Raw genomic sequence first — 15,320 nt, forward strand, 5'->3', positions numbered from 1 at the left:
ATTACCATGTAACATGTAGCTCTTAGATCTTATGACAATGCTTTAGCTTCAAAGACAGAAATAACAAGATAGTTACCCTGTGATTACATGGTACTGTAGCTTCCATATACTTACATGGTCAGTAGTTACAATTTAATTGCAGAGTTAGTGGTTGTTATTTATGCTCAGAAAAATAAAGTGATACTGCTTTTCTATTTACCAAAAATAAGAACCTTCTAAAAATAGCACAGATTTTAAACTGTTTTGACAACTGGAGTACCTGACATGGTTTTAGCCCGTTTACTGCCCCCTTTTTCCTTCTCTCCCCATTATTCCAATTGATTTGTGAAACAGGACTGGCTTTTGGGCAGGGCTGTTTTGAGAGAAAAGGAGATGAAATCTGCTTAAATGGAGGCGAAGGGTAAGATAGAGATCTCAGGGGAAGCTGTTGCCATGTGCAGAGTGTAGTAAAGAAACAGTGAAAGAATTTACAAGATATGGAGCAATATTTGCTCATGTTTTGTGATATCAAGTGAGCCCTAGTTACATCATTTCTATTTTCTAAACTGTCAGGTTGAGCAAGTCAAAGAGTTTGGTATCTCTCTGATGAGGTGCTGGTCAGATGGCACAGTGGGTGTTCAGATTACATGTTTAAAATTAAGCATTTAGTATAGTTGACATCTGTTCAATTTTAGCAACTTGTGTTTTCCAACAGTCAAAGAATAAAGAATTGTCTGTTCAAAGATAATATTGAGTGGCTTATATAATAAAGCCCAGCTGCTTGTTTCCTGATATATAATCTAAATAAAAGCCCACATCTGTTTACATTATAGTGGGCCTACGAAAATAACAGATGTTTACTAGCAGAATAATTTTGAAATGTCAACAAATAGAAAAACTGATCAGAAAAATAAATGAATCACATTTAGTTTAATGAAAACCCTTGCATACATTGAAGTTATACACATTTTGAAGAGAATTATGAGACTCATGACCACTTTGGAATACAAACATGAAATTTATATCTTAAAAATAAGTATTTTTCACTTTTAGGAGAAGAAATCTGTGTGCCTAAAGTTATTTTTATCTTCTCATTTATTGCTTAATGGTAGCTATTGATGATTTTTAAAAAATATTTTAAAAACTATGAGAAATGATATCAAGCCACGTTATTATAAACACCTATCTATTGCCATGGGAAAAGTTAGTGTAAATTTTTCATATTAATCATTACATCACTTTTGCTTTAATTAACATAAACACCAAAAGTATATTAAAATTGAGCTTTAAAATGCCTTTCTTACTTTAGGAAATTTTAAAAACGATTCTTTATCACAGAACACACAACAAAGAAAACATAAACTATAATTTTGCTACTTCTGCATTAATTTTGTGACTTTTTTCTTAAATAGTTTTGATAAACATCTAGTCAGAAAGTCAGAAGCCTGTGGTCAAAGTCCCCGCCAGTTTGCACTTGAGTCTGAAATTTTGAGGCCCACATTTTCCACCCAAAGATACAATTCTACTCATTTATAGACTCCATTTGAAAGTCAATTGATAATGAATATAAATTATTATTATACAGTGGATACAAAAGTTTTTCGTAATCAAAGAAATTACCAGAAGAGTAACATGTAAGAAAAACACTAATAGAGGCATATGCATAAGAAACTATCTACCTATGGTATAAGAGATTTTTTTTTTAGATGACATTTGTTGAAGAAATCTAAGTAGTGGGCAAAGCAGAAATTTTAACTCAAAGAGTATTACTTAGAGATAAAAAGTAAAGTTTTACTCGTTTATCTTTTGATATAGTAACAATCAAGATAATATTTGAAAAATGCATTCTATTCTTTCTATTTTAAATAATGTTTTGATCTGGTTTAAAGTAGACTACTAGCATACCTCCTCCCTGAGAGCACGTTAACTAATTAATGCTTGATTACTTGAGGCTACCTTGTTATTTTTGTCTGTTCCCCTTGGCCTTGGCCGCTGTTGGGTCTCTCTCTGTGGTCAGGGAAAGAGATCTCTAAGGAGAAGGAAAGGAATGAGAATCTGGCCCCTTGGAAGTATGAAATGCTGTGAAAAGACTAAAAAATAATCATAACATCTGCCTAGGCTTTACACAAATCTTGTGAAATCAGACTATTGTAGTATCTGTTTCTAGTATTGTTATTAAAGCACCATGGATAAAATAGGCTAATATAATAACCTTCAATAATTACCCATCCCTCTTGGTTTCATACATATTGATAAGTATACAGTATGTAAGTTAATTTTTGCTCCTGTCATTATTATAATGTGAAATCTGAAACATTTGTAACATTATCTCAGTGATGCTAATAGCCTCAGAAAAATATAATATTTAATTTAAATAATTAAATTTTAATTTTAGAAGAATCAGCCCATTATCTTAAACTAGCATGACTTGTCTAGCAGTGATAAAGCTGGCTGTTTAAAAGTACATTTGAAGCTGTAGGCCAGGAGTAGGTAAATCAAGGATGCGCTAGGTGAAATTCTTGCCGTCTGGATTTGCATTAGAATATCTTATCTCATCATTGAAATGAAACATATGTTCCTTTGTCAGTAAGGATGTTTTACATCTTGTCAAAAATCTTTCTTGGTCATTTAGTGTGTCAAACTCGCCAGCTATTTCCTTTCAGCCTGAACTAATTAGGTTCATAGGAAGCAAACAGACATTTTGGAAGATGCAATTCTTTTGTTTAATGTGTGGTGGTTTTGCCAGGGGGAGAGATGCTCCTTCTCACTCCAGATGTGGCATTATTTCTTCTGGGCCCTTCATCACGATCTCTGGACCATTCTGCCCCCTAAGTTAGCCCAGGAGATTCTAACAGAAGTTCTGGAAAAATCTTTGGGTCTGCTGGCCTGCAGGTATGCTCGGGCCCATCCAAGTTATAAAAGAACTCCACAGATAAGGTAATTGATGTGAAAACTATTGGTTTTCAATAATTTTTTTTCACCATTTGGTATAAAGCAGAATGTAACTCTGAATCTCATGACCTAACTCATTTTATATTTAACATGTTTCTAACATCTGAAAGGAAATTGTGTTCAACTTTCTTGAGATATTTAAATGGAAATATGGAACTTGAATCAAATAACTTTGCTCATTTTTCTTCTTAAAATCACATATAGAAACCCACTTGTTTCTAAAAAAATGATTCAAGATGTATTACAATCTAGGATGTGCACACACACACACACACACACACACACACAAAGATTAACAAATAAGATAGAGAAAATGCAGGTCCTGAAATGGAGAAAAAAGCAGTGTTGTGATAGAGTAGTCAATTTGACTTTGAGATTTTAAGCAACCAGGGGATTTTAGTTTTTTATTTTATTTTTATTTTTATTTAAAGCCTTTAAATACTAGAGTTAATCTTCATTAAGGAAACTTCTTTGTCTAGTCATTTTTCTCCTTAATATTATTCTAATGACTTCTTTCCTCTTTTCCTTTATTTTCTTTCTTTCTTTTCATTATGTATCACTAAAAGCCAGTTCAACAAAATGTGAAATCAGAGGAAATGAGGAGCAATATCACTGAATATTAAATTAAAGACTGAATTATTGTCCAATTCCATGAATTACCTAGGTAATGAATATTACAGAAATGTGCTTACATGACAACAATGGAGTACTTGAAGACAAGCCTTCATTTTCTAAATATTCTGACTAATGTGATTAAGACCTGTCTTTTAAATATATAGGCGTATACAGATATATTTTAGGAGGAACCTACAGACCTCAGGGGCCTTTTTTATCCCCCCTTGGCAGTAGGAATCATTTCCTGATCGTGTTCTTATAAAGCATGCTGCATTTGAAGGGCATTTAGGTCCTGCTACAGTGTTTCATAAATATGGTATTTTACACAGGCTGTTTTGAATTACTGACCAAGCATTTTTTTTTAACTGAACACTGAAGAATAGATGGAAAATTCCTTTTGAGAGCAAAGAATACCTCCATTCTTTTCCTTATGTAGCGTAAATCACTTTTGACTATGAGGTGGCAAGTCATTATGAGATGTCTGTGAAATCAGATTTACTATTAGCTCATGAAATAGGTAGTATATTTAATTAAATAACCGTACTATAGAGACTTTTGGTTTTTATTTTCTGCCTGGTTACATAAAAATGCCGTGCAAAGCTAGAGTTATTTCTTCTACTTTTTTCTAAGTGAAATATTTTTTATTTGAATGTTTATTCCTAAACCACCATTAATGTGGAAATCAGATTGTGTGTGTGTGTATACATATATCTTGGATTTGTAATTGTTTAATTAGCGATTAGAGTGAGTGGATGCAAACTACAATTAAACCTTCCTAAAGGTGATTATTGTTGCTTTCAGTATTCCAGTAGCCTCCAGCGGTCAAATAACCAAAACCATATACATGGTTTATATATAATATGTGTTATGTATTATTAATATATGTATTAATTTATTGTATGTGTAACAAATATGAAGCCAAATTATCATTTTACAAGATTTGAACTTATTTTTCTTCATATAACTTCAAAATTTTCATCTTCTATTTCTTCAACAATGACTCTAAAAGAAAAAAAAAAGAGGGAATTAACTGAAGGCTGTAAAATTTAGTCATATACCTAAGTAATTTTCAAATAGATCTTTGGGTTCCTATTAAAACTCAGTAAAGGTAGAAACAAAGAAATGCATTTATGAATAAGATAAATAATATAGCATATTTTCTAAAAATTTATTTAATATTAGAAATTTCTGAAACTATAGGCTTCTACATTAGTGCTTAGGTCCACTTTGTCTTGTCTCCCACTTGCTGGGAGAACATGTGATCCAACCCTGTAACTTTCTTTTGACAGCTTGTACTTGAATGAGGAGAATTGTTCTGCTATCAGATTTTTACCTATCATATATTGGGTTGTCGGAAACGTCATGACGCATTTTTGCAATGAAAAACATAGAAAAATACGTCATGACTTTTCCTACAACCCAATATATGTGCATAATAGCAATTTTTCTTTTAATCTGGCTTTTCTTTTGCTGAATGTAATTTCAAAGAAAGTCTCTTGAACTTCTTTAGTGGTGTCCTGATGATGCAAAATAGGTATATATGTTTTTTTAAAAACACTGCTAAAACAATTCACTATTATAGATCTCACCATCCCTAAAGATAAAGATAATGAACTATGGGTCGTCTAACACTTGGAAACTCAAAACCTGTCTTTGAGGCTTTATGTCTATCTTTGATTTCTGAAACTCTGGTAGCTAACCAAATATTTCTATTCTTATATATGTGTAATACAAAATATATAGTTGATAGTGAATATGCCAAGTAGAAAAACAATTTTATTAACACAATTTTCTTCTTTTTCTTTCCAATAGACTTGATGTCACAGCAATTTTAATATGCACTGAGAACATGTTATGGTCAGTTTGCACATCTGTAAAAAAACTTTTGAATCCTCATGAGTATACAGATGATAAAATTTTTAAAATTCATACCCATTGTAATAATCTGTTTACAATGTTGGTCATTTTGACTTCACCATTAACTGAATTGTATCAGTAAGTATCAAATATACTCTCTTTTTAGTTATTATGATATATAAAATAATGTGATTTAACAAAGTTATTTTCATACTATTTACTGCATTGTGTAAAGTAGTAAGTAGAAATTTTTGAACTGTGTTTTTGATATTGTGAATTGGGCCATTTTGTAACACTAGTCAAGTGGGGTTTCTTTATCCTTAAAGCAATTTAGTCCTAGCACTGTTTTCTGGTCAATCCTATTCAGTTGACAAGGCTCCAATACATTTAGGATCATTGGAGCTTCACTATTTGAATTGTTTAAATAATCAAATTATATTAATGAGTTGGTTATTTAGTTCATATGTTGAAACTCTGTGAAAAATTAAATCACGTCTAATGGCATTTTGCTCTTAAAATTTCTTTTTTTTTCGTTTTTAATTTTATGTAAAATGATTTGCTCTAATAAAAAATTAAAATTAAAAAAATGATTCTAAAATATACCCAAATCTGGACAAGACCTAGTGATTCAGTTAATAAGAATAATGTCAGTTAATCTACAATAGATTTGCATTTTTAGTATTAGGTTTTAGTGTCTGAACTAGTAATGGCAAGGGAAAATAGGAATAAGGGATTACATTTTTCAAATATTGACTTTTTTTTTTTTAAAGATTTTATTGGGGAATTGGGGGATGGGAACAGTGCTGGGGAATTGGGGGAAGGGGAACAGACAAGTTGCTGTCGTTTTGTTCTTCAGTCTAGTTGTGGAGGACGTTGCTTCACTGGCCCATGTTGGTATTATCATTGCGCTCTTCCCGGTGAGGTAGATCAGTTGCCGGCCTCTGGACGGCCACTCACGGCGGCTCTTGGCAATTCACACTGGCTGTCAGGTGCTCACGCTGGCTGCCAGCCACACATGGTAGCTTATGGCAGCCCACTGCAGCAGGGGCTGCAGCCTACGCTGTTGCTGGTGACTCATGGCAGCCCAGATCCAGGTTGAGCTGTTGTTCACTGGCTTAGCTGTAGAGGGCAGTGTCACTGGCCTCCATGTGGGATCCAAACCGGGGCCCTGCTGCTCAGAGCTGGTGTCCCAAGCCAGCTCTTAACCAACCGTTCCACTTGGCCAGCCCTGCAGTAGATCTTATAATAAAACATTAATATAATTTTGTTTAAGCCCGCCTTTAAAATAGTCACTTTATTTTAAAAACTAGATAATTGCATATTCTTATTACTTAAATAGTGAAAAGTAAAATACAATATTTTTGTTTCATAGGATTAATTAGGTAAAGTGTTCCTTTTTTAACATTCTGATAAGAGCAATATACCTGGGGTGCCAAAAAAATGTATACAAGTGGACACTTGGGTCAGCGTTGCTCAAACAGTAGTTAGCTATAATCAAAAGTGTCTGGATGTTGATGGTAACCACTTTGAGCACCTCTTGTAATTGCAAAAATCAAACATGACTTGTATTCATTTTTTGTTATCAGTATATATTGAGTATTTCAATTTTAATACAGTTTTCTTTTCTTAAAATATGTATACATTTTTTGGCACCCTCTGTATAAATCTTGATTTTCAGTGAATTTTGAGACTTTTGTGTTAGAAATTCTAAGAGTAGTTAACAGTTTTGATTCCAATTTCCCTATAATTTTCACCCATTCTTTGACTTTCAACCAACCCATTGTTTATAGATTGTTTCTTCTGGCAACCCTCCATTGAAAACTAATTTTAGAAATGGAGAATTCTTTCAGAAAGGGGGAAAAAACAGTGAGATAAATTGCCAGAAGTTTGGGATTATATTTATAATGGTTCATAATCATAACAAGCTCAAGGTCTGAAGCCCATAGTAAACCCTAGTAAACTAAGCTGATTTACCATAGATGAAAAAATTGCTATGCTCTTAGTTCAATGGGTCATTTCATTTAAGAGGAAGGCCCTGTGAAAATCAGGAACAAAGTTGACAAATTTCATGGATTGGTCATGGTGAGGAATATTGAATTTCATGGTTTGTCACAGATGAATAGAAAAATTTCAACCCCCCAATGCATTTGTAAAACAAATAAATTATTATCAAAGATTGAATATTTTAATAATCATAATGTAAGTTGCATTCATTAGTGTTAACCTATGGCCTCCTGATACATTTTTTTAACAACTATGCAAGTATTCAACTCTCTGTGATTTGTGCATTAGATATTACACAGTAACCTCATTCAACAAATTTAAATTGCTAATTTCAACCAGGATTGCAGAACATTTTACACCAAGCACTGCCTATGGTTTTTCTTAATATAAAACAGATAGCCAAATTGTTTTGAAACATGAGCAGAAATATGATTGTTATCCTAGAATATTAATTTAATCTTTGAAATATATTTTGCTTTGTCTTGGCAAATAAATCTACCAGGCGGTGTATTCTCACCAACTAGGAAAAAAAATGTACATGCATTGTAAGAATCTATTGACTTATTTAGTTTCTTTTCATAATAATATGAAGTTTTCATATTATTAGTATTTTAGAAAAAAATTGCATCTCTATCTCATACTAAAAAATTAAACCATATGAGGATTTGGTGAAAAGTAACCATCAGATGTTGATAGTATTGAAGTTTTTATAAACTATCCCTGACATTTGTCACTGTATGTGATATGCCGCTTTAGAAGATGACTGACTTTATTCCAAATAGTTCTGACAGGTAAATGGAATATATTTTCTTTTCTAAGCTTAGCATAGGACCACTAAATCCCAGGGCAGAAATACGTGATTTTAAAACCTTTTCAGGAAGAATGAAACCTGTTTGCAAAAATGTGTATTCTTTTTTAACTCTTCTTTGTAGATTTCTTTTAGAATGTTGTAAAAGGAGTACTTTACGTTTACCTTCTAAAGAAAGAGACCTGCTGAAACATAAAATATTCACTGGGTATTTTCCAAAATGCTTATCACTTGTAGTTCTTAGGTAAAGGCATTTAAACAGCACATTCAGAAGGGTAGTCAACGCACATCCACACACACTCCCAGACAGTGGGTTCATATATTGCATTTTACTTGCAATGAATGTTAGTTTTAGTTTGTATACAGCAAATTCAAAACTAATTTTTAGAATTTTAGGTAAATGCAATTTAATGTCAATTCAACAAATGTTTTTGCCTCCCTCACCCGTGTGGTGAAGGGCAAGAATTAAACACAAGGGATACAACAGTGGGCAAGGTTAAATACCTGTCCTCACAACTTAGGGAAGTCTGATAAAATTTTTAATGTTAAAATTAAAAATGTTTTGATGTGTCATATAAAAACTTCTAAAAGGGAAAACTTTTGGAAAGTTGACTGTCCCCAATGTTACAACATTCATTAACATGGGAGAATGAATTTCAGTACAAGTGCCAACATACCAGGTAAGGGCTGAAGTCATCAGAAATAGGTCAGAACGTGATCACTAAGCCAAGCTCAGCAGACTTACCGTGGGGGTTCATTTGCTGTCACTAATATGGCTTTGGAATGACTAAATTCCAAGGTGTTTCAGTGTTGTATCTAAAGTTTGGTTGTAAACTAATCTAGATCTTTTGAGGTTGTGGTCTTCTAAGTGTGCTCATTTATTTATTAGAAAAAAAAAAGAACTATTTCACTGTCCCTCACAAACAGAACATGTTGGACTAAAACTTTGTTTTTCCTACTTCGGGAATGTCTGGCAAACTTTGGAAAACAGGTAGTTCCTCAAAATGTTAAGCATAGAGCATATGTATGTAAAATGTTGAGCATATGATCATATGACTCAGCAATATTGCTTTTATGTTTATACCCAAAAGAAATGAAAACATATATCCACACAAAGATTTCTCCACAAATGTTCATAGCATCATTTTTCATAATAGCACAAAGTAGAAAGAACCCAGTGTCCATCAACTGATGAAAGGATTAACAAAATGTGGCATATCTATACAGTAGAATATTATTCAACAGTGAAAAGGAATGGAGTACTGATAGATGCTACAACAGAGATGAACCTCAAAAATGCTAAGTGAAAAAAAGCCAGACATAAGAGCACACAAAATGTATGATTCTATTTACTAGAAATTGCAGAATAGACAAATCCATAGAAACAGAAAGTAGATTAGTTAGTGGTTGCCAGGGGCTGAGAGAAAGGGAGAAAATGAGTAATACCTGTTAATGGGTGCAGGGTTTTTTTTTTAGGCTAATGGTAATGAATAGGAACCATTTAGTTGTATACTTAAAATGGGTAATTTTTTTAAGTGTGTAATTTCATGGTAAGTGATGGATTATAGATCTCAAAAAAGCTGTAATAAATGAATGAAGACTGAATGGAAAAAAAGTTATTTAAAATGTAAAAAACAAACAAACAAAAATTCTGGAAGAATGCAAAATGATCCAGAAAGTGAAGTTTCTTGTCTTAGCCATTTTGTTTAGATTTAATGACTCCCTTTGTTCTGCTTCCCTCTAAATATTATTTTTAAGGGGAAATTTCTGTTAAAAAATAGAACTAACTAAAATTGAACAGCTTTATGTGTGGCTCTAATAAGGTAAAACACTGATAAAAGTTAACTTTTGAGAAGGCCTGTGCCCCGAATCTTTGACTAGATGGTTTCTGCTCTGTACTCACGGGTCAAGTCTTGTTGTATCTCTCCACCATGTTTTATTTTCAACCCGCCCATTGGCTTTGTACTATCCAAGGTTGCACTTCACAAATGGTCCCCAAAATTCATCCTCCTTTCAACTAAGCAGCCTCTGACAATACTTTCTAGTTATTCGTTTTTTTTTAACCAGTGATTTCTATGTACATACTATAAAGTGGTCATTTTCTAACTCATATCGTCAGTTTCTAACCTCAAAGAGTTATTTTCATCATGAGAAACACAAGTCAGGAGGCAGGAGAAATGTTGAGAACTGTATTTTATTCCAAATATCTTACCTTGATTTCTAAATGTCACTTAATAACATTCAGACAACTACTTAAGTGCCAGGGGTAATGCTACTTTATGAAAGCAAAGCAGTGACTTAGAATTATGTCTAAAATGGTGAAGTAGATTGAATTTGGTGATTTCTACATGAGGTTTGACAATTAACTTCACGAACTCATCCTAGAAAAAGTGCTACATACTTCATTGCTGAATATCACTATGGTCACCTTCGAAGTACTCCCCTAGGGGAGCTATGCACTGATGCCAGTGCCTTAGCTTGCAAAGGTATTTTGCACCCTTCAAAGCAATTTTGGAACTCTTTCTGGAATAGCCATCAGAGCTGTCATCGTATTACCCTTGATGTCCTGAATGTCATCCAAATGTCGTCCTTTCAATATTTCCTTTATCTTCGGGTAAAGAAAGAAGTCATTGGTGGCCAGATCAGGTGAGTAGGGAGGGTGTTTCAATACAGTCATTTGTTTACTGGCTAAAAACTCCCTCACAGACAGTGCCATGTGAGCTGGTACATTCTTGTGATGTAAGAGCCATGAATTGTTGGTGAAAAGTTCAGGTCATCTAACTTTTTCACGCAGCCTTTTCAGCACTGCCAAATAGTAAACTTGGTTAACTGTTTGTCGAGTTGGTACAGATTCATAATGAATAGTTCCTCTGATATCAAAAAAAGGTTAGCAACACCATTGCAACAAATTCTCAAACTTAATTGTCATACCTCATATTCACTGTTAGTTGCCTGTGATTTTAGGGCAATCAGAGAGGCTCACATATCCTCAGTTATCTCAGATATTCCAGTGCTGTCTCAATATTTTAGTTTCTACCTAATTCTACTTCTTCTAAAGTTGTAGTCTTTTCTTGGTATTTTTATTTATTGAGCACTTCCAATGGCTCAGGCACTATGGTAGGCACAGATGATGCAAGACATCTGACCTGACCCTTCTGCCCTTATGGAACTTACATCCTTGGGCTGCCTTGATTCCATCTTAGAGGTTTATTCCATTACCATTATATTATGAGACACAATTCTCCTGGGAGGGCAGCCAAAAGCAGAGTGGCATAAGAAAAGCATAAAACCCAGCTAACTCCTTAGTTTATGAATTGTTCTCACTTTTTATGTGTACTAGATTTATTTCATTCAAGCAGCTGGCTGCATAAACCCAAGGAATCTGATTTATTAATGCAAAAAAGAAGGAAGATAGATCCAAGAACCGAAAGAGACTGAACCTGGGGTAGAGTCTTCAAATGGTGTGGTGTGATGAGCCCAGAAGCAGTATGATGTTAGTGAGAGGGAAGGGGCTTGGGTCAGATGATGTTGGAGGAAGGGTAAAGGCAAGGAATTTCCCCAAATTCATTTTTCTCCTGTAAGCAAAACCATCTTTACAATCTGCTACCTTGGGAATGGGGATAAATGTATTCTGCTTCAATCTAGACACTTATTTTTTAAAGTAGTATTTAAATTTGCCATATCAAAAATCTATTATGTCTGGTGGAAAGTATAATTCTGTGGCTCATACAATTGTATTTTACTCTCCACTATGAATTATTTAGAGCATCCTCTCTTTTAACTGTATACCAAAACATCATTAGAGGTTATCTAATAGCTAGCTCATTTCATTCCCCCATTGAGGCTTGTGGGCCAATTTTCACCCTGTTATACTCTCCAGAATAATGAACTAATTTGGGATCTTGCTGTGGAATTAAATGCTCATAGAGATCCCACCCCCTATGAGACCATAAACATCTGCTATAACATTTGTTATAGCCAAATAACCTTACTAGTACCAGTATGACTAAGAAACCATCGGTGGAGTAAAAGAGGTTAGGTACTGGCAGAAATGTCCTGGGAAGTATTGTATTGTCAAACGTTTATAGTCTAAGATAAATTTTGACACCAGATAGCCATTCCATTATTATTAGATCCTCCATTATTTTTTCTAATGTGGAGGATAAAACTGTAACTAGGCAACCCTTTGGACTCTTGGGAATCTCATGTCAGTTTTGAAATAGTCACACCTTCTTAAGGAGTATTTACAAATATTGTTATCATGCTGATAATACCTTACATATGTTGAGCCCTTATATATACAAGGCACTTTGCTAAATCCTTTACATGTGGTGTCTCAATCATCATACTGACCCTGTGAGGTGATTATTATTATTATCCCCATTTTACAAATGAGAATACTGAAGCCAATTATATTGCAAAACAACATTGCTCATCTGATAAAAAGCATAGCCAAGTTATAAACCCAGGCCATCCAGCTCAGAGCTCCTGCCTGGGCCCATGCTCTTCCTCTAAATGATCTTCAGTGAGACTCCTGAACATGACAGAGAGAGCATTCTAGGTAAGGGATTTATCCTTGAAGAAGAGGTGGCTCCCAGATAGCTGGACAAACGGGGGTTTATTCAAAGAGCTCAGAGAGGTAGGCAGGAAAGTAGGCGGAGGCTATGATCCCACAGTCCCCAGTCCCTCCTGCTCTCTCATCAAGCCTGCCGTCTCTTGTCTTATCCTCTTCCCGCAGTCTGTCACTTCCTTTGAGACTGCCTTTGTTTCCAGACCCTTGCTATGTTTCCTCTCCTACCAGACCCCTCCTCTTCCTAGCTTCCCTGCTATTGTGTGTTCCTCCTCTGTACCCTCTCTCTCTTGGCCCCTCTACCCAGACTTTCGAACACTGCTGGTGAAAATCACTCCGGCGTCCTTCATGCCTTTTGACAATCCCACTCTGTCCAATCTCTGGCTAGCTCCCTTTTCCATCTTCCTCTGCTTTGGCTACCTCCTCCACCGTGCCCTGTTCCACTATTTGCTAGCAAATGCCCTTGTCCCTGTACTTCTCTGAGAAAACCCAGGCTATCATCAGTGCACTTTCTTAGTAATTATCTTGATCCCTACTCACTTCTACATCCTTTGGTAGGTGCTCAGTGCATCTCTGTCCCCAACCTAATGAAATCTTTTTGCCTGAGCTCTTGACTACATTTAAGTCCTACTCCACCATCTTAGTCTTTTAATATTTTTTTCCATCTTCTGGTTCTTTTCCCCAAGACCCTCCGGTATTAAAAATTATTCCTTCTTTACCACTCCTGAAATATACTTTGTGCTCATTGTCTCCGCGTTTACACCTACAATTCATTCAGTACACTGCAACTGCCCTCATCTTGCTAAACAAACACTGAGGGCCAGGTCATCCATGCACACCCCATCGCTAACTCCAGTTTGTGCCTCTCCATTCCCTTACCGTCTCTGTAGCTTTTGACACTATTAGCCTTTTCTCTTCCCTTGACTTCCCTAACATCACTTTCTCCTGCCTCTTTTCCTGCTTCTCTGATTATTCCTTATTGATTTTATTTGAGTGCTTTTCTTGCTCACCTCACCCTTTAACGATTGACGTGTTCCAGAGTTCTGTCTTTGACCATCTTTCCATTGTACACTCTTTCTTTGGGTGTGTTCACCCATTCCCATGGTTTCACCATTATGCTAATGGCTTCCACATCAGTATCTTCAACTCAGATGTCTCTTGTATATGCTAGATCGATCCATCCAAATTCCTCTTGGATGTCTCTCCGTGGCTGTACTTCAACTATCTGCAGTTCCCCTAACTTATCTACAACTAAATAAAACACCAGCAAGTCATCTCAGGCTTCTCCTTTTCCCTTAACCCCTCTCTTCTGCCTTCCCCCTCATGTATCTCCAACCACATGTCGTTAGTGGATGGTTCTATTAACTTAATTTCTTTTTTTACATTTGTCTCCTATTCAGTAACTCTTCTGCTTCTTACCTTAGGACCCTGTCCTCTTCTGCCTAGTCTACTGCAATATCATCTTCATTATATCTCTCCCTCCAACCTTGATCCTCTCCAGTCTATTCTCCTCACTAGTTTATTTAATTAAAAAGGTGTTCTACTTGGCAAGACAAATGAGAGAGACAGGTCAAATTTAGAAACTATGAGGATGCAAAAAGAAGGATGTGAAATGAAAAGACATGGATAGGTTTTCAAAATGGAATTCTGTTCTACATATTATCTAAAAGATGCTATTGCTCCTGTGCTTTATATAAAGAGAGATAACACCACTTCAAACCATTCCATTTCTAAAATGTTCCCAATTGTCGCCTTTAACTCCATGTAGGCAAATACAGTCTCCTTTTACTATAAAATTTTTATTAACCAAGCTATCTACTAAAGATTTTATGTAACAGATCCTTTCTTATTACCTCAAGATTTATTGCTGAATTTGGGCCAATCTAGAAAAATGTTACAGTCACTTCTCCAAAAATTGCTGTAGACCAGATATTCTGGCCAAATTGTTCTAATTTTGAAATTATAGTGATATATTTTATGGTTAAATTCTCTTTTACAAGCTCTCTGTAGGCTGTTAGGGGCATACAAAATTAATTATAAATCTCATTTTGGTTTTTTTTTTTAGTTTTTATAAATTAAAGAGTAAAAAAGAGGTATCTTTATGTGAAACACTTTACATTAATAAAGCAAATATAACAAAATATTTATATTTATTGGATCCAGGTTGAGGGGGGAGAGATAGGTGATATTTTTGTATTATTCTTTATATATTATTTTTGACAAATTCTATAAAGTGACATTTTTAAAAATGTTGAATGAAAGTGATATTGTCATACATTCCTAAGTGTAAGGATTGTTATATAGAGGCCTCTGAGTCATTAACATAAATCCCAAGTGGGTGAAGTCAATGCATTGTCCGTTCTAGAACAATACAATTTTGTGTAAAATCAGTACCTTTGAATGCTAAGTATAAAAATGAAAAGTATCGGGCCGGCCGAGTGGTGCGATGGTTAAGAGCTGGCTTGGGACACCAGAGGGCCCCGGTTCGGATCCCACATATGAGGGCCAGTGACACTGCCCTCCGCAGCTGAGATG

At 34.9% G+C, this 15,320-nt stretch overlaps 1 protein-coding gene across 5 annotated transcripts in view; it reads left to right on the top strand.

Annotated features, from left to right (window-relative positions):
• Positions 1-15,320, top strand: part of KIAA0825 (KIAA0825 ortholog) — a 246,087-nt gene that overhangs the window by 122,292 nt on the left and 108,475 nt on the right. For all 5 annotated transcript variants that reach the window (XM_019655925.1, XM_019655923.1, XM_019655922.1 and 2 more), the window contains 2 exons: positions 2,726-2,916; positions 5,359-5,541. In XM_019655925.1, coding sequence (XP_019511470.1) covers positions 2,726-2,916; positions 5,359-5,541 — 374 coding nt within the window. The remainder of the gene's footprint in view (positions 1-2,725; positions 2,917-5,358; positions 5,542-15,320) is intronic.

Source organism: Hipposideros armiger, unplaced genomic scaffold, assembly GCF_001890085.2.
Source record: "Hipposideros armiger isolate ML-2016 unplaced genomic scaffold, ASM189008v1 scaffold_252, whole genome shotgun sequence".
Classification (NCBI taxonomy): Eukaryota; Metazoa; Chordata; class Mammalia; order Chiroptera; family Hipposideridae; genus Hipposideros; species Hipposideros armiger.